The sequence below is a fragment of the Leopardus geoffroyi genome, chromosome E1 (assembly GCF_018350155.1).
Source record: "Leopardus geoffroyi isolate Oge1 chromosome E1, O.geoffroyi_Oge1_pat1.0, whole genome shotgun sequence".
Classification (NCBI taxonomy): domain Eukaryota; kingdom Metazoa; phylum Chordata; class Mammalia; order Carnivora; family Felidae; genus Leopardus; species Leopardus geoffroyi.
Genome location: NC_059330.1, coordinates 19,997,029 through 20,019,185, shown reverse-complemented (window position 1 = coordinate 20,019,185; position 22,157 = coordinate 19,997,029). Strand labels below are relative to the sequence as shown.

The window sequence follows — 22,157 nt, the reverse complement described above, 5'->3', positions numbered from 1 at the left end:
GTAGGACACTCAGCCAACTGAACCAGCCAGGTGCCCCTGGGGGTCCTTGAATTTAGAGAAATAAATAATTACTATGTTTACTTGCACCTCAGGTGTCATAGAACAATGTGCTCCTGTTAAGAGGGCTCACTGCTCTCTCTGGCTCTCTCTCTCTCTCTCACACACACACCACAGTTCTTGACTCTAATCTCTCAGGAGGCCCAGCCAGATTTGTTGCCCTTAAAATAAACACCCTTGTATATTTCCCATTCATGCTCCCTTTTAGCTGATTTGAGTGTCCTCTTTTTCAACATATTCACATAATTTTTAAATAGAAACTCTTTCCTCTGGAATGCCTTTTTGACTGCCCCGCCCCCGAGACTAGGCCACTTACGTGCTTCCTGTGTGACCGCTGCATGACTGACAGCCCATCAACACGGTATCAGCAGGTGCCTCTTTCCTCATCTGACTCCCTCCCCAGACTGAGATCCTCGAGGCCTGCCCACGGCTCTGCCCTGTTCACTACCACACTCTCTAAACCTACAGCAGTGCTTTGTATACTGCAAAGACCCAATAAGCATTCAAGGAAAGAGTGAATTCATGAATGAATAAGTGATAGAGATGTGAAATTGCCCGTAAGATTCTTAACCTTTTACAACTGTTACCATCATGTGCCAATAAATCATTAGCAGTGGTTAATGTTTGAAATGCATTTCACCGTACTGAAATGCTTTCACATTCATGGTTCATGGTCACTCAACCATCAAAACCCCTCTGGGAGGCGGGTGTTCTGATCTATAAACGCAGATGGAGGAGGGGAAGGGATGTGCCCCAGTAACACAGCCCAGAGCGGAGGACCCAGGGCTCCAGTTTCCGATTCCGAACCCCTGTTCCTCAGACTGCGCCACTGGGAACTCTGCCCAAAGCGTGAAGACAGCGTCCCAGTGCTAGTGCCGCTTGGGAAGATCTAGCCCCTGGGTCAGGTTTCTGGCTCCTGCTGCCAAGGATTCTCCTTCCAGCAGGGCCACCTAGAGTGGTAAAATGGACTGCGGGACCCAAGAACCATAGTCTGGGTTAATGTGCCCATGCCTCAGGGACATAGGGTTAAAACATTTCCAGGATTGTTTTGAGGATTAAGAAATGATGTATTGCACGGGGTGCCTGGGTGGCTCAGTCGGTTGAGCATCCGACTTCAGCTCAGGTCATGATCTCAGGGTTTGTGAGTTCGAGCCCCGCGTCGGGCTCTGTGCTGACAGCTCAGAGAGCCTGGAGTCTGCTTCAGATTCTGTGTCTCCCTGACTCTCTGCCCCTCCCCCACTCATGCTCGCTCGCTCTCTCTCTCTCTCTCTCTCTCTCCCTCTCTCAAAAACAAATAAACATTTTAAAAAATTTTAAAAAGAAAGAAAAAAATGCTGTATTGTGGGGTGCCTGCCTGGCTCAGGCAGTACAGCATGTGACTCTTGATCTCGGGGTTGTGAATTCAAGCTTCACGTTGGGTGTGGAGGCTACTTAAGAAAAAAAAAATGAAGACATAAATGATGTATAGTGATAGCCGAGAACAGTGCCTGGCACAGAATTAACAGGTACTCACAAAATGTCAGACCTCACCTTTACCCCCACCTCCACTTAGCACATGACTCCCAAGTCACATGACTCTGCTCATTGTGACCCGGCTTATCCTCTTGGACCTGTACTATTGGCTTGGTCTTCTCTGACAGAAGCCGATTTTTTTAAAATGTTGATTTATCTTGAGAGAGAGAGGGAGAGAGAATCCCAGGGCAGGGGTGGATCACACAAACTGTGAGATCATGACCTGAGCTGAAGTCAAGGCTCAACCGCTTAACTGACTGAGCCGCCCAGGCGCCCCTGCTTTCTTAAACTTTAATGTGCTTAAGGATCACCTAGAGAGCCTGTTAAAATGCAATTTCTAATTTAGTAGGTTCAGGTGGGCCTGAGACTCCGGTCTAACAAGCTCCCAGGTGATGCTAATGCTGTTAGTACAGGACCACAGGACCACCTGCTGAGAAGCAAGGCCTCTGCATTCACTGCCACCCGGTCTTCCATCCACTCCTGCTGTGTTCAGAATCCCTGCCCTATCTGGATTGGCCGTCCCTGGGCATAGTCCCTCCTACCAACTGGACTCCCGTGAGTGGCTCTGTACTGTCCAGACACACCCACGGTACCTGTCGGGTGTCTCTCCCTAATCTCGCTCTGCCTTCCTCACACAGCCATCTCAGACCGGAAGGTGACAACAGACGAAGGCAAACTGGGGCAGCAAATCTCAAGAGCAGCTGAACAAGGGAGCTGCGGGGCGGGCCTGCAGAGTCCTGGGGTGCAGGCGGGAGGCTGGGGTAGCCACACGGCTCGGCTCACCTTCCCACTTTCGTGGTACACAAACAGGTTCCTGATGTGGCCCTCTCTCCTGTAGGTGATCTGCAGCCCGTGGGGGTTCCCTATCTTCTCTGTTTCAAAGGTGGCATTCAAGTCTCTGATGCTGATGACAGCTTTGGGGCCTTTAACCTGAAAGAGAGGAAGCAGGTGACATCTCACCACCTTCACCAAGGCCTTAATGCCAACAGATAACCAATCTGTAACTTTTCAGGGCTTTTAAATGTTCTTGCTCTAATATCAAGATGCACAGAGGTTCTACTGTTCCCTGCATTTAAGTCATCCCACCATTCCTACTCAATCAGATTGGCTTCGCCGAGCTGGAAAGGGACTTAGACAGACCTGAACTTAGGACTTGTCAAACTTTTTAGCCACAGATTTTTTTCTGAAGCAGTTCCTCTATGGAAGCCAAACCAATAAAACAGATATACAGATGAAGGCAGGTGTGGGGGCCTTGGGGCACTCCCTCCCATGCTCCACTCTGTTGGCAGGGGTCTGGAACACAGTTTAAGCACTAACTGATACTAAGCAAGGAAAGGAAAAGAGTACTTTCGTTCGTAACTGATGAGAGAGGAAAATGACACAGGGGCGCCTAGGGTGGCTCAGTTGGTTAAGCACCCGACTTCAGCTCAGCTCATGATCTGGCAGTTCATGACTTCAAGTCCCGCGTCAGACTCTGTGCTGACAGTGTGGAGCCTGGAGCCTGCTTCAGATTCTAGGTCTCCCTTTCTCTCTGCCCCTCCCCTGCTTGCAATCTGTCTCTCTCGTGCGTGAAAACAAACAAACATTTAACAAAAGAAAAAAGAAAATGATACAAACCCTCTAGACCTGTGCCAGCCATTAACCACATGTGGCTATTTAAATTAAGATTAAATAAAAATAAAACTTCAGTTCCTTATGCCTGGCCATTTCAAGTGCTCAAGTAGCCACGTGTGGCTAGTGGCTAGGGTATTGGACGGGGCAGACATAGGACATTTCCATCACTGAACAATGTTCTGTTGGGTAATCTTCTCTAGAGGGAAATTTGGTCATATTTATTAAAATGTTCAGTATTTTGCTTTGAGTCACAGTTTCACATCTAAGAATCTATCCCAAGGTAGTAATTGCATCACAATGCAAACATGTGTCTCAAAAGATGTTTGTTGCTGTGTTTTTTAGAAAAGTAATAACGGTGGTGGCAGTAGTAGAAGAAGAAGAAGAAAACCTATTATTTAAATATATATGAGGGATGGGGCGCCTGGGTGGCTCTGTCGGTTAAGCGTCCGACTTTGGCTCAGGTCATGATCTCCCAGTCTGTGGGTTCAAGCCCCGTGTCGGGCTCTGTGCTGATGGCTCAGAGCCTGGAGGCTGCTTCTGGTTCTGTGTCTCTCCCTCTCTCTCCCCCTCCCCTGCTCATGCTCTGTCTCTCTCTGCCTCTCAAAAATAAATGTCAAAAGAATTTAAATATACATGAGGGATAATGGGTTAAATAAATAAATCATGGTACATTCATACAGTGAAATACCACCGAATTTTTATAGGATAATTTAGGTCAATATTACTTATATGAAGAAACATCCATGATATCCATGGGTGAGAAACACCAAGTCCCAGAAAACAGGATGTATAGTAGGAACCTACTAATATAAGAAATTATACACACATACACACAAAAGTATATATACATTCCATATATATATATATATATACATATATCCATTTGAACATGCATAAAAATACAGAAATGTTTACACCAACACTCTCAACAATGGTCTTCTTGAAAGACTATTGGAAGACTTTCCTTTTTTTTTTTTAAAGCTTATTTATTTATTTTGAGAGAGAGACAGTAGCAAGTCGGGAAGGGGCAGAGAGAGAGGGTGAGAGAGAGAATCCCAAGCAGGCTGTGCACTGGCTAGCACAGAGCCTAATGTGGGGCTCAAACTAACAAAGCCATGAGACCATGACCTGAGCCAAAACCAAGAGTCAGACGCTTAACCAACTGAGCCACCCAGGCGCCCCTGGAAGATTTTTTTTTTTTTTTTTTGAATATTTACTATTAGAAATACTAAAAACACAAAAAAGAGTATCTAATTTTGTGAATATTCTTCCTTTTTCTAAAAGAAATATGATATTATGAATAAAGGCAAAAATCCCTTTCACCACTATTCACTCTATCCCATTCTCCTGTATTCCCCCCAGGCAATCACTGTCATGAGTCTGATGTTTATTCTTCTAGCTCACTTTTTATTTTTATTTATTTTGTAATTTTTTTTTTAATTTTTTTTTTCAACGTTTATTTATTTTTTGGGGGACAGAGAGAGACAGAGCATGAACGGGGGAGGGGCAGAGAGAGAGGGAGACACAGAATCGGAAACAGGCTCCAGGCTCTGAGCCATCAGCCCAGAGCCTGACGCGGGGCTCGAACTCACGGACCGCGAGATCATGACCTGGCTGAAGTCGGACGCTTAACCGACTGCGCCACCCAGGCGCCCCTATTTTGTAATTTTTTAATGTTTATTTGTTTTTGAGGGAGAGAGAGAGAGAGAGAGAGCAAGTGGGGGAGGGGCAGAGAGAGAGGGAGACACAGAATCCAAAGCAGGCTCCAGGCTCTGAGCTGTCAGCACAAAGCCTGATGCAGGGCTTGAACTTATGCTGTGAGATCATGATGACCTGGGCTGAAGTCAGACTCAACTGACTGAGTCACCCAGGCGCCACTAGCTATGTTTTTTATACTTTTACACACATCTACATATCTGTGAACATTACATAGTATTGTTTTCTGTGGTTTTAAGGTACATAAATGGTATCATACTATATGTATCATTCTAGGTCTTGCTTTAGTCACTCAACATTATATTTTTGAGTTCTATTCATGTTGAGATATACCCACCTAGTTTGCTCTTGTGAATGACCACACCAAAAGTTACCAGTCTATTTTCCTGTTCACAGATATTATTTCTGATTTTTTGCAATCATTAGTGATGCTGCAGTCAGCTTGTGTCCCTGGCACACATATGTGAGAGCTTCTCTAGGTCGCAGTATATATTTAGGAATGGAACTGTAGATCACAAGTGCATACATCTTTGACCTACTGGAAACTGCCAAATTATCCTGCTCACCGGCTCTCCACAGTGGTTGTACCAATATTTACTTCACTATAGAATCCGGAATAATAGAAATGAATAACACACTCAATAACAGAGGAGTGCTCCTTTCCCTATATCCCCACCAACACTTGACTGGCAGATTTAAATTTTTTGCCAATATGATGGATATGAAATTGGATATCATTGCTAATTTTCATTTAATCAACTACACTGGGGTAGAATTTATAAATAATAAATGGCACTCATTTTAAGAATACAGCTTGATTTTTGACAAATGGATATACCCCCATTAGCACCACCACAGTCAAATATAGAACATCATTATCACCCTAAGACTTCCCGCATCTCCCTTGGCAGTCAATTCCCACCCTACCTCAACCCCAGGCAATCACATACCCCTTTCTATCGACACAAAGTGGTTTCACCTGTTCCACAACTTCTTATAATGACATTATATAGCGCACACCCTTGCATAAGGTTTCTTTTGCTCAGAATAATTCATCTTAGATTCATCTACATTGCTGCATTTGTCCACAGTTTGTCTCTTCTTATTGCCCAGTGATATTCAGTCTATGGATATATTATAATTTGTTCATTCAGCTGTGGATGGACATTTGGGTTCGTTCCACGTTTTGGTGATTTTTTTAATGCATAGAGCATCTATGAATATTTGCATACAAATATTTTTTATGGACGTATGTTTTTGTTCCTCTTCATTGAATACCTAGGAGTGGAGTGGGTGGGTTATATGCTTATGTGTGTATCTGCCTTCATTAAAAATTGCCAAATGGGGGCACCTGGGTGGCTCAGTCGGTTAAACATCCGACTTCAGCTCAGGTCATGATCTTGTGGTTTGTGGGTTCGAGCCCCGCGTTGGGCTCTGTGCTGACAGCTCAGAGTCTGGAGCCTGCTTCGGATTCTGTGTCTCCTTCTCTCTCTGTCCCTCCCCCACTTGTGCTCTGTCTGTCTCTCTCAAAAATAAATAAACCTTACCAAAAAAAACCCACAAAAAAACTGCCAAATGGTTTTCCCAAGTGGTTGTATCATTTCACAGTCCCACCAGGAGTGTATGGGAGTTCTGGTTTCTCCACATCCTTTCAAGGGCATGGGGTGGTCAGCCCTTTTAACGCCAGCCATTCTGGTGAGTGTGTAGTATATCTTATTGTGGCTTTAACTTGCATTTCCCTGACTGCCAGAGAGATTGAGCATCTCTTATATGGATCATTTTGGCTTCCTTTACTCTGAACTGCCAGTCTATTTTCTTTACCTATTTTTCCAATGAGTTCTCCTTTTCTTTTTGCTTTGTAGGTTTTTTATTATTTTTTTTTAACGTTTATTTTTGAGAGAGAAAGAGAATGAGTGGGGGAGGGGCAGAGAGAGAGGGAGCCACAGAATCTGAAGCAGGCTCCAGGCTCTGAGCTGTCAGCACAGCTCAACCCCACAAACACGGGGCTCAAACCCACAAACCGTGAGATCATGACCTGAGCCGAAGTTGGACGCTCATCCAACTGAGCCACCCGGGCACCCCAACCCAACTTTGTACAGTTTTTTTTTTAATGTGTCCTGGGTATTACTATTTTATTATGTTGAGTTTCACTTTCTTTATATTTATTCATTTGTATTACCCAAAATTTTTACATAAAAATGAATTACCTCTACAATTTAAAAACTTTCCCTCTGGGAGTGCCTAGGTAGTTCACTCAATTAAACTTCCCACTCTTGATATTGGCTCAGGTCATAATCTCACAGTCATGAGATCAAGTCCCACATCGGGCTCTGCTCCGAACGTGGAGCCTGCTTGGGACTCTCTCTCTCCCTCTCTCTCTGCCCCTCCCTTGCTCGCATAATAAACAAACAAACAAACAAACAAACAAACAAACCTTAAACAATTTCCCTTTGGGGAAAGAAATAAAGAACAAAAGCAACTCATTCTGTTTTTAGACTGTTTTAGACTGAACTGGCTGAGGACTGGGAAACAGACCGTCTTTTGCTAGCCAAGGATGAGTCCCTCCTCGAGGCCAATTCACAGCAGCTGCTCTTAACTCTGAAGCTGCCTCTCCTCCTCCTGCCTTTTGCACCTACAACTTTTTTCAGTGCTTTACGTTGAAGACTGAGAAGAAATCCCTGACTCTCACTTGGAGGGTTAATACTCTTCACCCGCCCCACCATGTTTCACTTGGCCCCAGGCTGCAGTCACACTGGAGACCTGCTGGCATTGCTCTGGTCCATTTGGAAGAGCAACAGGGACAATTTTTTTTTTTTTTAAATAAAAAGGCCTACATACAGGAAATGGAGACAGGTCATGGCTAAAGTGCTCAGAGCTTGTCCTTTTCTGCCCTTGTTGGCCACTCCTTCACATTCTCTGCTGGAAATGTCTCTTCCTTCTGCCCTCTAAATATTGGAGTGTCTCAGGGCTCGGTGTGGTAAATAATCTCCAAAGATGGTCCTTACCAATTCTTTCCCTTCCAGTACGCACGCGCCATTATACCCATAAAGAGGGGGAGTCTATATCCCCTTCCTTTGCATCAGTGCTGGCTGCTCAAGGTGCTTTGATTCACACAAGGTAGTTCCTGAGCTAGCGTTTAAGAGGCCAAGCAGTACCCACCTGTGCTTGGGGGAGACCAGCTGCCATGTTGCAAGGAAGTTCAAGCCAGCCTCCTGAACGGGGAACCAGCACATGGAGAGACAGAGGCTACCTGCAGCCACGGCACCAGACACATGAGCGAAGGCTTCCTGGGCCTTCTCACCCAGCGGTGCAGCAGGGTGAGTGAGCCGGCGGATGCACACATGGAGCACACCGCAGCAGCCAAGGCCTCCCCAATTCCCGACCCACAGGACTAAGAGAAATAATAACCTGATGTTTTAAGACACTGAGTTTTTGGTGGTTTGTCATTCAGCAACAAGTACTAAACTACTCGGTTGTAGGATTTCTGCTCTCACTCCTTTCCAGTGGTGACAACCCCCCCACCCACCCCCCCCAAGAACATGCTTCTTGCAAAGAACCTCCTCCACCCATCCCCGGAAGAGAAGAGGGAGCGCAAGAAGAAGCCCCCTGGTGCAGAGACCCAGCTCCCACTTCATGGACGTGCCGTGCCCAGGATGCTACAAAATCACCACCGTCTTTAGCCACGGACAAACGGTGGTGTGGGTTGGCTGCCCCACTGCCCACCTACAGGACGACAAGCAACACTTACAGGAGGGTGCTCCCCCAACAGAAGCAGCACCAAAGCCCCCTGAATTAAGATGAGTGGGAAACTATCCCAGTAAACACATTTTTTTTTTGGACAGGAAACCAAAACAAAACCAAAGAACTTCAGTCCTTGGACTTCTTTTCTCATCTACCCACACTCCCTACCCAGGTGATCCCAGCCAGTCCCATTGTTAAACCAGTCTCAGTGCTGGGGCGCCAGGGTGGCTCAGTCGGTTAAGCGTCTGACTCTTGGTTTCAGCTCGCGTCATGATCTCCCAGTTCGTGAGTTCAAGCCTTGCATCCAGCTCTGCGCTGACAGTGTGGAGCCTGTTTAGGATTCTCTCTCCCTCTCTCTCTGCTTCTCTTTCCCTTTCTCCCTCAAAAATAAATAAATAAACATTAAAAACAACAACAACAATACAGTCTCAGTGCTGAGGACTCCAGCTCCAGACTCTCCCCAAACTTCCAGACTCACATATCCAACTTCTTTCTCAATGTTTCCCCCTAGATGACTAATAAGCACCTCAAACCAAAAAAGCCTCCTGATCATCCCTTCAGGGAGCCAAGTCTTTGCCATCTCAGCAAATGGAAACTCTGTCCTTCTAGTTCTGTAGGGCAAAAAGCTGGGAACTACCCTGGATTCTCCTTACTTTCACACCTCACAGCCAATCAATCCGTAAATCCTGTTGGTTCTACTTCCAAAATCAGACCACCTCTGACCACCTCCTTCACCATCGGCCTGGTCTAATCCACCATTAGTCCTCATCTGATTTTTTTAAAATTTATTTATTTTTATTTTCTTTAAACTCTGTGCCTAATGTGGGGCTCGAACTCACGACCCTGAGTTGACCCTACCAACTGAGCCAGGCGCCCTGATTCCTCGCTTGATTATTGCAATAGCTTCCTAACTGCTTTCTCTCCTTCTACTCTTGCCCCCCTCCCTACCCCACCCTGAACCCAACAGTAGCCAGAGTGCTCCTTTAAAAAGTTTAAGTCTGAAAAATAGACCTACCCTATGACCCAGCAGTAGCACTGCTAGGAATTTACCCAAGGGATACAGGAGTACCAATGCATAGGGGCACTTGTACCCCAATGTTTATAGCAGCACTTTCAACAATAGCCAAATTATGGAAAGAGCCTAAATGTCCATCAACTGATGAATGGATAAAGAAATTGTGGTTTATATACACAATGGAGTACTACGTGGCAATGAGAAAGAATGAAATATGGCCCTTTGTAGCAACGTGGATGGAACTGGAGAGTGTGATGCTAAGTGAAATAAGCCATACAGAGAAAGACAGATACCATATGTTTTCACTCTTAGGTGGATCCTGAGAAATGTAACAGAAACCCATGGGGGAGGGGAAGAAAAAAAAAAAGAGATTAGAGTGGGAGAGAACCAAAGCATAAGACTCTTAAAAACTGAGAACTAACTGAGGGTTGATGGGGGGTAGGTGATGGGTATTGAGGAGGGCACCTTTTGGGATGAGCACTGGGTGTTGTATGAAAACCAATTTGACAATAAATTTCATATGTTGAAAAAAAAAAAAAGAACCAAAAAAAAAAAAAAAAGTTTAAGTATGGGCTCCTGGCTGGCTCACTCGGTAAGAGCATGTGACTCTTGATCTTGGAGTTGTGGGTTTGAGCCCCTCATTGAGTGTAGAGATTATTTAAAAATAAAATTTTGGCGGGGGTGGGGGGTATGGAGGGGCCTGGGTGGTTCAGTCAGTTAAGTGTCCTTCTTCAGCCTAGGTCATGATCTCACTGTCCCAGATCTGAGCCCCGCATCACGCTCTGTGCTGACAGCTCAGAACCTGAAGCCTGTTTCAGAGTCTGTGTCTCCCTCTCTCTCTGCCCCTCCCCCACTAGTGTTTTCTCTCTCTCTCTGTCTCAAAAATAAACATTTTTGGGAGGGGGGATGGGCTACATGGGTAAGAGGCATTAAGGAATCTACTCCTGAAATCATTGTTGCACTATATGCTAACTTGGATGTAAATTAAAAAAATAAAATAATACATAAATAAATATTTAAAAAATAAAATGAATAAATGAAATGAAAAAGAAGAAACTGTCCCCACAAAATGTTCACCCATCACAAGACTTTCATTCCCAAAAGGTAAAAAGTCTAAATCAAATTATATCACTTCTCTGCTCAAAACCTTCCTGTGGCTTATCATCTCAGAGTAGAATCCAAAAAGCCTAACTTTTTTTGTAAATCATCTATCCAATATAGACCTCTATCTAGAATAAGGAACTATAAAAACTCAATAACAAAAAGCCACATAAGATAAACTATAGGAAAAGGCAGTGAACGGACATTTCTACAAAGATGATGTACACATGGCCAATAAGCCCATGTAAAGACACCCAACATCATTAGCCACCAAGGAAATATAAATCAAAATCACAATCAGATACTGCCTCAGACCCACCAAGGTGGCTACAGCAGAAAATGAGATAACAGCGGAGCAACTGGAACCTTCACACATTGCTGGAACCTTCACAACATATGATGGTGCAGCGACTTTGGAAAGCAGTGTGGCAGTTCCTTCAAATATTAAGTACAGAGTTACCATATGACCCAGGTATGTTCCATTTCTAGGTACAGACCCAGGAAAAATGGAAACAGATGTCTACATGAAAACTTGTATACCTGTGTTTATTAGCAGCACTATTCACACTTGCCCAAAAAGTGGAAACGCAAATGTCCATCAACTAAGTGAACAGATGAAATAAATATCCATGCAGTGGGCCAGCACTTGGCAATAAAAAGAAACAAAGTACTAATTCATGCTACAACATGAATGAACCTTAAAACTATATGCTAAATGGCGCCTAGGTGGCTCAGTCGGTGAAGGCTCCGACTCTTGACTTTGGCTCAGGTCATGATCTCACAGTTGGTGGGTTTGAGCCCCGCGTAGGGCTCTGCATTGAAGGTGAGGAGCCTGCTTGGGATTCCTTCTGCATCTCTCTGCCCCCTCCCCTGCTCTCTCTCTCTCTCTTTCTCTCTCAAAATAAATAAACTTGAAGAAAAACATATGCTAAATGAAAGAGGTCTGTTACAAAAGACCACATATTCCACGTGTATGAAGGATCCGAAATAGGCAAATCTAGAGAGACAGGAAGTAGAGCAGTGGCCACCTGGGGCTGGGGGTCGAGTGGATAGAGGATTACAGCCAACGGGTTTGGGATTTCTTCTGGGGGTTATGAAAATGTTCTAGAATTGATTGTGGTGACAGTTGCACAACTGTGAATATACTAAAAGCCATTAATTGTATGCTTTAAATGGGCAAATTGCATAGTATGTGTATTTACATATATTTTTTAAATTCTTTATTTATTTTTGAAAGAGAGAAAGAGAGAGGGAGGGAGTGTAGAAGCAGGGAGGGGCAGAGAGAGAGAGGAGGACAGAAGATCCCAAGCAGGCTCCATGCTGACACAGCGCAGAGCCCGACGTGGGGCTCGAATTCAGGAGCCGTGAGACCATGACCTGAGCTGAAGTTGGGCGCTTAACCGACTGAGCCACCCAGGCACCCAGTGAATTTATGTCTTGATAAAGCTGTTTCAAAAACAAAACAAAAACAAAAACAAAAACAGAAAACAATCTTGAGTCTTACTAGGCCCTACAAGGTCCTCACCTGCATGGGTTCACCTCTTTCCATCCTTTTCTTTGCTCCCTCTGCACATTCCACTTTGGTTTCCTTGATGCCCTATGAATCCACCAACCACACACCCAACTCAGGCCAGGGCTGTGGCTTATGGTCGAGTAGACTGTAGACTAAACAAAAAGTCGCCGGCTTAAGGTGCAAGGGAGAACTGCAGTCTAGGCTCCGGGTTGTCTAGACTGGGGCCCCCGGGCTGCGCCGTCTCAGAGGAGCCATTTTCTAACTGGCACGCGGTGTGTGTGCCAGCCATGGCCACGGCCGTATTCAGGGCTTCTGCACATCGTGTTCCCTCTACTTCTACTCTTTCCCCGCATATGCACATGACTTGCTCACTTTTGTTCACTTCTCTGCTTAAATGTCATCAGAGAGGCCTTCCCCAACCACTGTGTGTTGTCAGCCAGGCTCTTGCCATCCTAACTCTTCGCCCTCTTTTATTATACTTCATAGCGCCTCCTACCACCTCATATGTCATATATCGATGTACGTTTTGGTTACCACCTGTCTCCTTCCACTAGAATGAAAGCCCCGTGAGAACAGCATCTTCGTTTAGTTCGCTGCTGTTTCCCCAGTGCTTGCAATTATGCCTAGTATATAGTAGGTGCTCACTAAATAAATTCTCGAGTGCATGAATAGGTGAAGTAAATTCAAGTGATCATCCAAGGCTTAATCCGATTTGAAGCGAAGAGAAGGTGTGTTTTTTTGTGGACTCTATGAGTTGCATCACCAAGGAAGAGCGGCAGAATGTAGTGCTGAACGCTCAGTGTCTGAGACTAGCCATAAGGCTCAGCACCATTGATTTAAATGCAGCCTCCGGGGGGGTGGGAGCCAGGGCTCAGGGAGGGGAGCCCTCGCCGGTCTGGCCTCTTACCTCTTCTTTAGTATAGTATTTCAGGAGGCCTTCTCTTGCCAGGAGAACAAACTTCCTTCTCAGGAACTGTGCATTGTCTCTTCCCCGCTTCCACAAGAACCCTTCTCGGTTACCTTGGCCGCCAAAGATGAGAAAGAGTGAACACCTACATCCTCAAGATTCTACCTCCTTAAGGGGAGAACGAACGCTCCACCCCATGCTAAAAACCTCTCAAATCTAACTTAGCTCTATCAGCTGCAGCACCCAGGGTTCCCTCTGGAGCCAAATTCGCAATGTCTTATGATTTTGGTTGGGCTCCCCCCACTAACTTCCTTCTTTGGCTGTTTCACAAGACAGAGTAAGCCCTTAAGGAGCCTAAGTCCTGAGAAACGGGATGATTCTGAAAGACGCCCATATGGTCCTGCCCGACTTCACGTTGACATCGGCCTAATGAAACTCTCCAGAGGGCGGAAATAATGAGCGACCTCCAGGCACCCGCTGGCCGAAGAATACCGCGTGCTCCTAGTGGCTAGGAGTGCTGACACCGGCTGCTGCTGGGTCCTCGCAGTGGTTTTGTGCACTTTGTACTCTGGGTCGGTGTCAGCTTGGACTCAGAGCAGCTGGGCAGCAACCACCAGGGGTCGAGGGCCAGCGATGAGGTCGTGCCCCACACAAAGGTGGAAAGGGAGGCTGAAATCCCTCCCGTGTGCCTTCCCGAGCCTCATGCCACACCAGGGGCTACCCTCACCAGCAGCAGGGGTGCCTTTTTCTAATTACTCTGCCCAGCGGGTCAATCTTCCTGCAATTTTATACTAAGACTCTATACACACTTGTGGCCCTGCGGGGACCTGAGACAAAAATGCTTCTCAACCACTCAGACCATAAAACCCCACCAGCTGACATGTTGCTGTTTCAGAGGCAGAGGAACCCACACCTTGGCCTCTGTGGCCAGAGTGAGGCCGGCAGATATCTCCTGATTAGGCCCTGATACTCAGACACTCTATTCTCCAGGATTCATTAGAACGCAGACCACAAAAGAACTTACCTGGGGGTGAGATGGTTTTCCCATCGGCCATGAATTCCTGTCTTTCATACTTAGCTCGAATCCACTGTTCCTTTAAGACCCTAAAAAGAGAGAGCCCTTGGTCAACTGTGTCTGGTGCATCCTCTTACCACAGGGTGGGAGCACCACAGCAACTGTCTGCTCAGACTACCCAGGGCTTCTCAGCCTTGTTACCATTACACTTGGGGCTAATTCTTTGTTGTGGGGGAGGGGGGAGCATCCTGTGTTCTGTAGCCAGTTTAGCAGCATTTCTGGCCTCTATCCCCTAGATGCCAATAGTCCCCCACCCCTAGTTAGGACACCCCAAAATGTCTTTAGATACTTCCAGTGTCTCCTGAGGAAAAAGATTTCCCCCAAGGGGCTCTATGAAAACCACTGGGCTATTCCAACCCCAGCCCAGCCCTCTAGGTCAACCGGCTCCCCTGGACCATCTACACTGCCACCCCCCACTGCATGCTCATAAGCTGATGCCAGGGGAGTCCATGAACCTCTTCCTGTGGTTTTCCCACAACGTCTGGGCATGCCACACTGGACAGAGAAGTGACATAGGGGTCCAACCACCTGGGATCTCATCCTCCTCTATGATTTATCCGTTGTGTGACCAACAGCAAGTTACTTAACTTCTCTAAACTTGGGGATATGTCGATAATATTATACCTACTTACCCCTCAGGGTCTAGGAGGGGTTTAAATGTATATAAAAGGGCCTAGTACCACGATCAGCACATAGCAGGAGTTTAATGTTAGCTTAATCAGATATTGTCCTCCATGAACCCTGCAGGAAACTTATTTCAACTGTTTGGTTCCCTCTTGCCTTTTCCAGGGAAATGTTCCAAGGTTTACTTCCAAGACACTGGGAATGACCTAGAGCTGGGCCCTTGGCCTAAACTGGCCAATCAGAGCTCTGCCCTGGGCTGTGTGGAGCAAAACCAAGAGAGGGATGGATTGGAAGCCCTCTCTGGGTCAGGCTGAGAGCTGGGGCCGGGGACCGGGAAGTGGCCTTGTTCCCAGCTCTATGACAAAAGCCTGGCTGAGGAAAAGATGCAGGAATGAGAGCCAGACAGAGTAGGAGAGGCCTGACAGCGTTTGAGCCCCTGGCTTGTCCTTCCTGAGGGTGGCTCCACCTGTGTCCCTCCTACAGTCTGATTCCCAGAACCCATAAAATCCCCTCATGCCTAAGCTGGTTTAAACTGGGTTTCTGTCACTTACCACTAAGAGTCCTACCTAAGGCACAGCCCTCACACCCAGCACGTTGAGGAGAGTCACCAAGCCCACCATGGAATCCTGAGTGACAGGATCAGAGCCGGGAGAGGGAATGGAGACTGAGGCCCCAGGCCTGGTCCTAGAGGTGGGAAACTTCGAGGACCTTTAGAATTACAGGGAGGGGGCCGTGAGTGTTCTGCTAAAAGCGGGTAAGGTACAGGGCTGTGGTTAAAGTCACAGCAAGTAGTATCTGTAGTGCTGGCAGAAAGCTGAGCACACAGTAGGTGTTCATCAAATGCCTGTGCCTTTCTCTTTGCAGCAAAGGGCTGAGGGGCAGCAGTGAGGCAAGGTGAGCCAGACCCTCTTGAGTTAAGCCTGGCCCATCCCTCAGCTGGCCCAGGGACCAGACAGCATTCCGAAGAAACGGGTTAAAACTAGCCTGTCACGTGGCCTGTGAGACATTTTACACAAATTATCTCATTTAATCTCTACCACCATGCCATGATATGGGCATCATTATCTACATTTCACAGATGATGATGCCATGATTCAGAGACGTTGGGTAACTTGTCCACCTTTTCACAGCCACAGAGTGGTAGAGTCAGGAAACAATACTGGGATCTTCTGAGTGCAAAACTGTGCCTCCCCTGCCACTCCATGCTGCATCAGTAGCCCCTGGGTTGCTTAAATATTGGGAAATGGCAGGGTACTAAGTACAGTTGTACAGTTGGTGCACTGGCCAAGAGCTTCCTGCTGACACTAGAAGACAATGGTGGCTGAAATACAGCCTGCTCTCCGCAAGCCATACCCCCCATGAGCTATATCTGCCCAAAGGGTACCTTCTTCACATTTATACTGGGGGTGGGGGTGGGGCGCTGCCTAGCAACCCTGGCAGTGAGGCTGAGTCCCTGGGAGGGAGGCTAAGCCTCAGGCAGTCAGTCCTGCAGAGGCTGAAGTCACACGGACCCCTCACGTGTAGGGACCTGAAACCTCGTGATGCTTCACAGCTTCCTGCCCTTATATTGAATTTCCCCAGTGCCATGGTACCCAACATCAGGCCCTGGTGTCAGATGGGCTAGTCAGTCCCAGTTCTGTCTCTATGAGCTTCAGGTACTTCATCTGTATCATGGAGATCAAGGCAGTGTTGTCTCAGAGTTGTTGAATTAAACAAATTCATGCCCATAAGCATTTAGCACAGGTACCTAGGTAAAGCTCAATGAATATTAGTGGCTACTCTTATTTATATGGTTACTACTTAGGGACCTGGGGCCAGACAGCTGCGTTGCAGCTATGCTGAGTTCCTGTGGGACAGCCTTGAGCACAACACTCCATAGGAAGTAGCTGGAACACATTTGTTCTACTAAAATACCAGCGTTTTTCTTCTCTATCAAGTTAGCCACCACCAGTAGGCTAGGAGAACATCAGAGGCAAAGGAATCACAGAGAAAATGCCCTATTTCACAGCTTGGAAACTGAGTCCCAGACAGTGAAGTGACAATCCACGCAATAAAGACAGAGAGGGAACTAGGCCACGTCTACGTGTTCTCCATGACAGTACCAAATGTCTTTCTGGATCCACCAGGTCCATAGAAAAGACCACCACAGGGGCGCCTGGGTGGCTCAGTCAGTTAAGTGTCCGACTTCGGCTCAGGTCATGATCTCACGGTTTGTGAGTTCAAGGCCCGCGTTAGGTTCTCTGCTGTCAGAGCGGAGCCTGCTTTGGATCCTCTGTCCCCCTTTGTCTCTGCCCCTCCCCCGTGCTTTCTCTCTCTCTCAGATATAGACATTAAAAAATTTTTTAAGGGGCGCCTGGGTGGCGCAGTCAGTTGAGCGTCCGACTTCAGCCAGGTCACGATCTCGCGGTCCGTGAGTTCGAGCCCCGCGTCAGGCTCTGGGCTGATGGCTCAGGGCCTGGAGCCCGTTTCCGATTCTGTGTCTCCCTCTCTCTCTGCCCCTCCCCCGTTCATGCTCTGTCTCTCTCTGTCCCAAAAATAAATAAACGTTGAAAAAAAAAATTTTTTTAAGAAAAGACCACCACAGACAAATGGAACAGGGGTGGGGGAGGTGAGACCGAGAGAAATCACCCACTCACAGACAGTCGTTGGCCTGGGGGATATAGTAGAAAGCAGGGACTCTGGCTTCATACTTGGCCTTCACACGGAGGTTCCCGTTGTGGGTCATAAACTGCAAGACAGCAGCAAGTTGGGGTAATATTAGAACATGAAAAAACGTGAAATGAAACCATGGTCTACCCAGAAGGCCACTCTTCCCACTGGCTCCTAGACCCAGTCAGGAGACACTCCTACTTGGGGTTTGACGCACCCCAGGCTTGGTCATTCATGCTGCTGGGAAGCCCCAGGCCAGAACACTGAGGTGCAGTGACAACCACGCCTCACGCTGGCAGAGAACTTCACAGTTCTTACCCATTACTTCATTCCATCCCCTCAACAATTTTAATACCGCCATCCCCATTTTAAAGGTGAGGCAACTGGGGCTCAGAGAGGTTAGATGACTTACTCAAGGTGGCACAGCTAGAAAGTGGAGAGCTAGGATTTGAACCCAAACCTGTCCAACTCCAAAGCGCATGTACTTTGTCCCACCCCCTCCACAGATGGCCAGGACCACCAGCACCAGTCCCGGCAAGCCTGCAGCGGATAGACGTAGCTGGAGGATGGAAGAAGTCAGAGCTGGCGCCACTGAGTACTTAAGTCAGGGTGATCACTGGGGCCCTATGACGCCCGAGGTACCCAGAGGCAGACATGCCAAGAGTGGCCCTGGCCAAGAGTTAGCACTCAGTAACAGAGGTGGCATATCTGGGGTTAGGGCCCATGTGGGAAGAGACATCAGGTTGCTAATTCACATCCTGTGAGCAGAGTGAACCCTTCTCCCCTCCCCTGGGGCTGCTGGGCTGTGACCCAGGATTTGCATGGGCTTTGGACCCCAACAGAGCAGATTTCACATTCCAGCTGTTCCGTTTATTCACTGAGTGACCCCTGGGCGATACTTAACCCTGTGAGCTTCAGGGATTTCAACTGCAAAAATGAAGAAAGTTTAACAGGGGGGTTGTAAGGACAAAGAAACAACCTTCAGGTCTATGTGCTGGTTACTGGTTTCCTGTCTTTCCCCTGCACTAGAAGGGTGTAAGCTCCCCATGGGACGAGACTTTATCTCATTCATTGTTCTTTCCTTAATACCCAGCACCTAGTAAGCTTACAGTAACTATGTGTCCAACGAATAAGGCATCTAGCACAGGGCCCAGCACAGAGTGGGCTCTCTGTAAACATGGGCCTGCTCCTCCAATAGTCCTTGAAATCCTCAGCCAACCAGTACAGTTTAGACTTGCTTGTTCTCTGAAGGTCTTCTGGCCAAAATGGTATTATCATCCAGATTGCATCCATTTGCATAGGTCAGGAGAGCAAAATGGTGCCCTTCCTGGTTATGGGGGCCGGAAGGGGGACTGCAGACCATGATCAGTATACTGTTCCAGTCCAAGACTTCAGCTAATGATAACAGCAGCTGTTACTTGACTATTTATTTTGTAGGCATTGAGCCTACATTTAATCCTTATGGCAACCGGGGGAAGGGGTAGTGGTATCCTTAAAATACAGATGTGGAAACTGAGGGAAATAACAAGCTCAGGGCCTTGAACTCAGGGCCTCTGTCTAGGCAGGCACTCTAACAGGCTGTGTTTTCTCTTGCTAGTTCTTGCTCCTCTCTGGAACTCAGTTTCCTGCTCTGGACGCCCTACCCACCGCCTCCACCCCGTTCTGCGGTTCCAAGGCTGCCCACGCGCGCCCCTCGCTACCTCCACGGTACTGTCATCCCAGAAGTCAAGTCTCACGGATTTAACTCTGCTGATGTCTGGGAAGTTGCGGTGGACGCCGGAGCAATTCAGACAGATGAAGATGCCCAGCTTGTAGGAGGCCCAGTCAGGATCTGCGGGGCAAAGAGGGTAGAAGGGGAGTTGTATGGTGAGCTAGGCACGGAGACCAGGGCTGGGCTGGGGGTGCTGGGAGAGGCGGGCTTGGCGGTTAGAATTCATGCGGCGGTACCCAGCGCTGCCCAGGCTGGGAAACCTTTCTCTCTCGGTACCCACCCCCCCCCCCCCACCTTGTTAACTAAGATACCCGCATGCAACCTTCTGGTCGGCCCACCCGCCAAGGCAGGCGGCGACCAGGGTAATCCTGGAAGGAGTGTAGGGATGCGGGGCGAGAAGTTGCGTCGAGCACGAAGTGGAAGTGACAAGACTCCGGGGAACCGAGAGGAGAGCGCGGAGGGAGGGGCCGACCCCGGGACGCCAAGCTGGGGAGCTGCAGGTGGGGAAGTGAGCCGCAGGGCCCCTGGACGTCCGCAGGGTCCGCGCGCTGCGCGACAGGAACCTGGGAGCACCCGGGGCGTCCGGGGGCAGGGAAGGGGTCACTGGAAGGTCAGGAGCCGTGGGCCTGGACCCCTCGGTGTGGGGGATGTTTGGGTCCGAGAGCGTGGGAGGTGACCAGGTCCGGATGAAGACGTCAGGGACTGAGGTCTGGGGGGGAAGGGCGGGGTGTCTGGCTGGGAGGAGATCGAGACGGTCAGGGCATTCGGGTCCGGGTCTAGTGTAGGGGTCCAGAGTGGGGAGGTCAGGGGATCTGGGTTCGGGTGGGCGCCGCATCGGATGTGGAGAGCTCGGCCAGGGGCGCGGGTCGGAGATTCGCGGGCTGGGTGCGAAGGTGTCAGAAGGGTCACGCCCGAGTCCGGCGGGGGCCCGGGACGGGACCGGGTCTGGAAGGAGGGGAGGAGGGCAGGGGTCCTGCTCCGGGCCGCCGCGCCCTTACCCGCCGCCCCGCAGTCGGCGCAGTGAGAGTTGCCGGTGCCCGCCGCCTGCAGCAGCTCCAGCAGCCGCTTCTTGTTGCGCTCGCGGTCGCCCATGGCCGGCCCGGTGGGCTCAGCGGGGCTCAGCCCGGCGGTCCCCCGGCTGGCGGCCGCCCATGGCGCTGCGCTCGCGCCGGCAGGTGGAAAGGGACTCAGCCCCTGCGCCTCCCGCGCGCCCGCGCCGCCGCCAGCCAGCCAGCCCCGCCCCTCCGGCCCTTCGGCCCCGCCCCCGGCGCGTGCCGGCGGCCCCCGCTCCCGCCACTCTGCGCCCTGCTGGAGCCAGTCCCGCGGGGAGGGACCCGAGTGCGGGACTGGGAGACCCTCACGCTGGCTGGCCCAAGAGCAAAAACCCGTCGGCCGCTTGCTAGCTGCGGGACTGTGGACATCCCAGTCGACCTCTCTGGCCTCAGTTTCCACCTCTGTAAAAGGGGAATAAGGGCATGTCTGTGTCTCTGGGCTCCGTGGAAAATTAGACAGGATCTAACTTCCGTTAAAGCTTTCTACTGATGTAGCGCTTACATCTACTTAGAGACCTCCCCGGGAAGCCCTCCTCAATACCCAGCCTAGAGCAATCTCTCCAGCTTCTGGTCCTGCTAGAACCCTGTTACAGGATCCGTCCATCCCTTTGGCCCTGAGCATTTTCTATCTACGCTGCATCGGTTATTTATGTATTTATATTAATCCCTCCCACACCTCCAATACACACGTGGCCTCGCTGGATAGTTTGACGTCAGCAGATTTGTTTCTGTATCCCACATAATTCCTAGAAACAGCACCTGCACATTTTTAGAAGTCCAATAGTTGCATGACTGTGTTCACCAGGAAGCGTGGTTTCACCAACGCGGACTCAACTAGGCACTTTTATCTGTGAGGTTCCATCGCTGTGAGGTGTGGGCAGGGTTCAGGTGGTCTGGAATCTGGGGTCTCCCTCCCCCATCCCTGGCCCTCGTTGATCCCTTTCTCTGTGGTCCCCAGGTGCCTGGGAAGGCACACGCTGCTCACGCTTGTCCTCCCCTCCGTAGGTAAACACCCATCTGTCATATGCATATAGCTTAATGCGCAAGGATGTTCCATTTTCATCCTGATCGTTGCAGCCGAAGTTCTAGCTGACCCTCCTGTATCCCCAGTTCAACATACATGCATATATGCATGTGGATACATAGGGCAGCATGGTATCATGGAATGGATCCAAGAATACAGGTTTTGAATCTTGGCTCCACCCCTTACCAGCTCGGTGGCCTTGGGCATATTCCTTCACTTCTCTGAGCCTTGTACTCCTCCTCTGGAAAATGAGGATTTGGGAAGACCCACTTAATAGGGTCACTGAGATGTGCCAGTGGGTGCGTGGCACATAGAACCCTCAGAACATGGTGGCTCCCGTGCTTTCCCTGTCCCTCTCTGGTCAGCTCGTGGGATCATCATGTGGAATGCTGTGTGTCATTTCCCATTTTCCACAGGGCAGAGGAGGTCAAGCCTCCACGCCTGGGAGGAGAGGGACATTACCAAAAATAACCAGCCAGGAGGGTCTTGACTGTGTGTGGGGGGGGGGGGGTGGGGGGGTGGTGAGACCTAGCCCAGGGGCAGCTCCAGAGGAGCCAGAGAGAGCCCAGAGGGGGTCAGAGGGCATGGGGCTGTTTACCAAACAGGCTGAAAGATGATTCATTTCCGCTGCTTAAGATGAAAAAAGAGACAGAAATAAATCTCCCAAGAGATAGATGGGAAAGGCAACCTAAGATAGGAAGGCAAGACGAGGGGGGAGGTAGGGGGGCAAAGACAGGACAGGGCAAGGACATCATTTCTCTGCTGCCCAGTGCCAAGGCAACACCCCAAGCCCTCCTAGATTATGCATCTTTGAATATTCCTTCCCCACAACACCAGGAAAAACAC

General features: G+C 48.9%; 1 protein-coding gene across 7 annotated transcripts in view; it reads right to left on the bottom strand.

The window, feature by feature from the left end:
* The window catches only part of ADAP2 (ArfGAP with dual PH domains 2), a 43,767-nt gene extending 23,310 nt beyond the window's left edge, over positions 1-20,457 (bottom strand). For 3 of the 7 annotated variants that reach the window (XM_045488053.1, XM_045488057.1, XM_045488055.1), the window contains exons 1-6: positions 20,234-20,451; positions 19,225-19,355; positions 17,512-17,603; positions 14,201-14,280; positions 13,177-13,289; positions 2,353-2,499 (exon numbers count right to left, since the gene is read on the bottom strand). In XM_045488053.1, the coding sequence (XP_045344009.1) occupies positions 2,353-2,499; positions 13,177-13,289; positions 14,201-14,280; positions 17,512-17,603; positions 19,225-19,355; positions 20,234-20,327 (657 nt within the window). In that variant the 5' untranslated portion in view covers positions 20,328-20,451. Of the gene's footprint in view, positions 1-2,352; positions 2,500-13,176; positions 13,290-14,200; positions 14,281-17,511; positions 17,604-19,224; positions 19,356-20,233 lie in introns of all 7 variants that reach the window. The other 4 variants (XM_045488058.1, XM_045488052.1, XM_045488054.1 and 1 more) reach the window with 4 other exon arrangements.
* Positions 20,458-22,157: the final 1,700 nt, after the last annotated feature.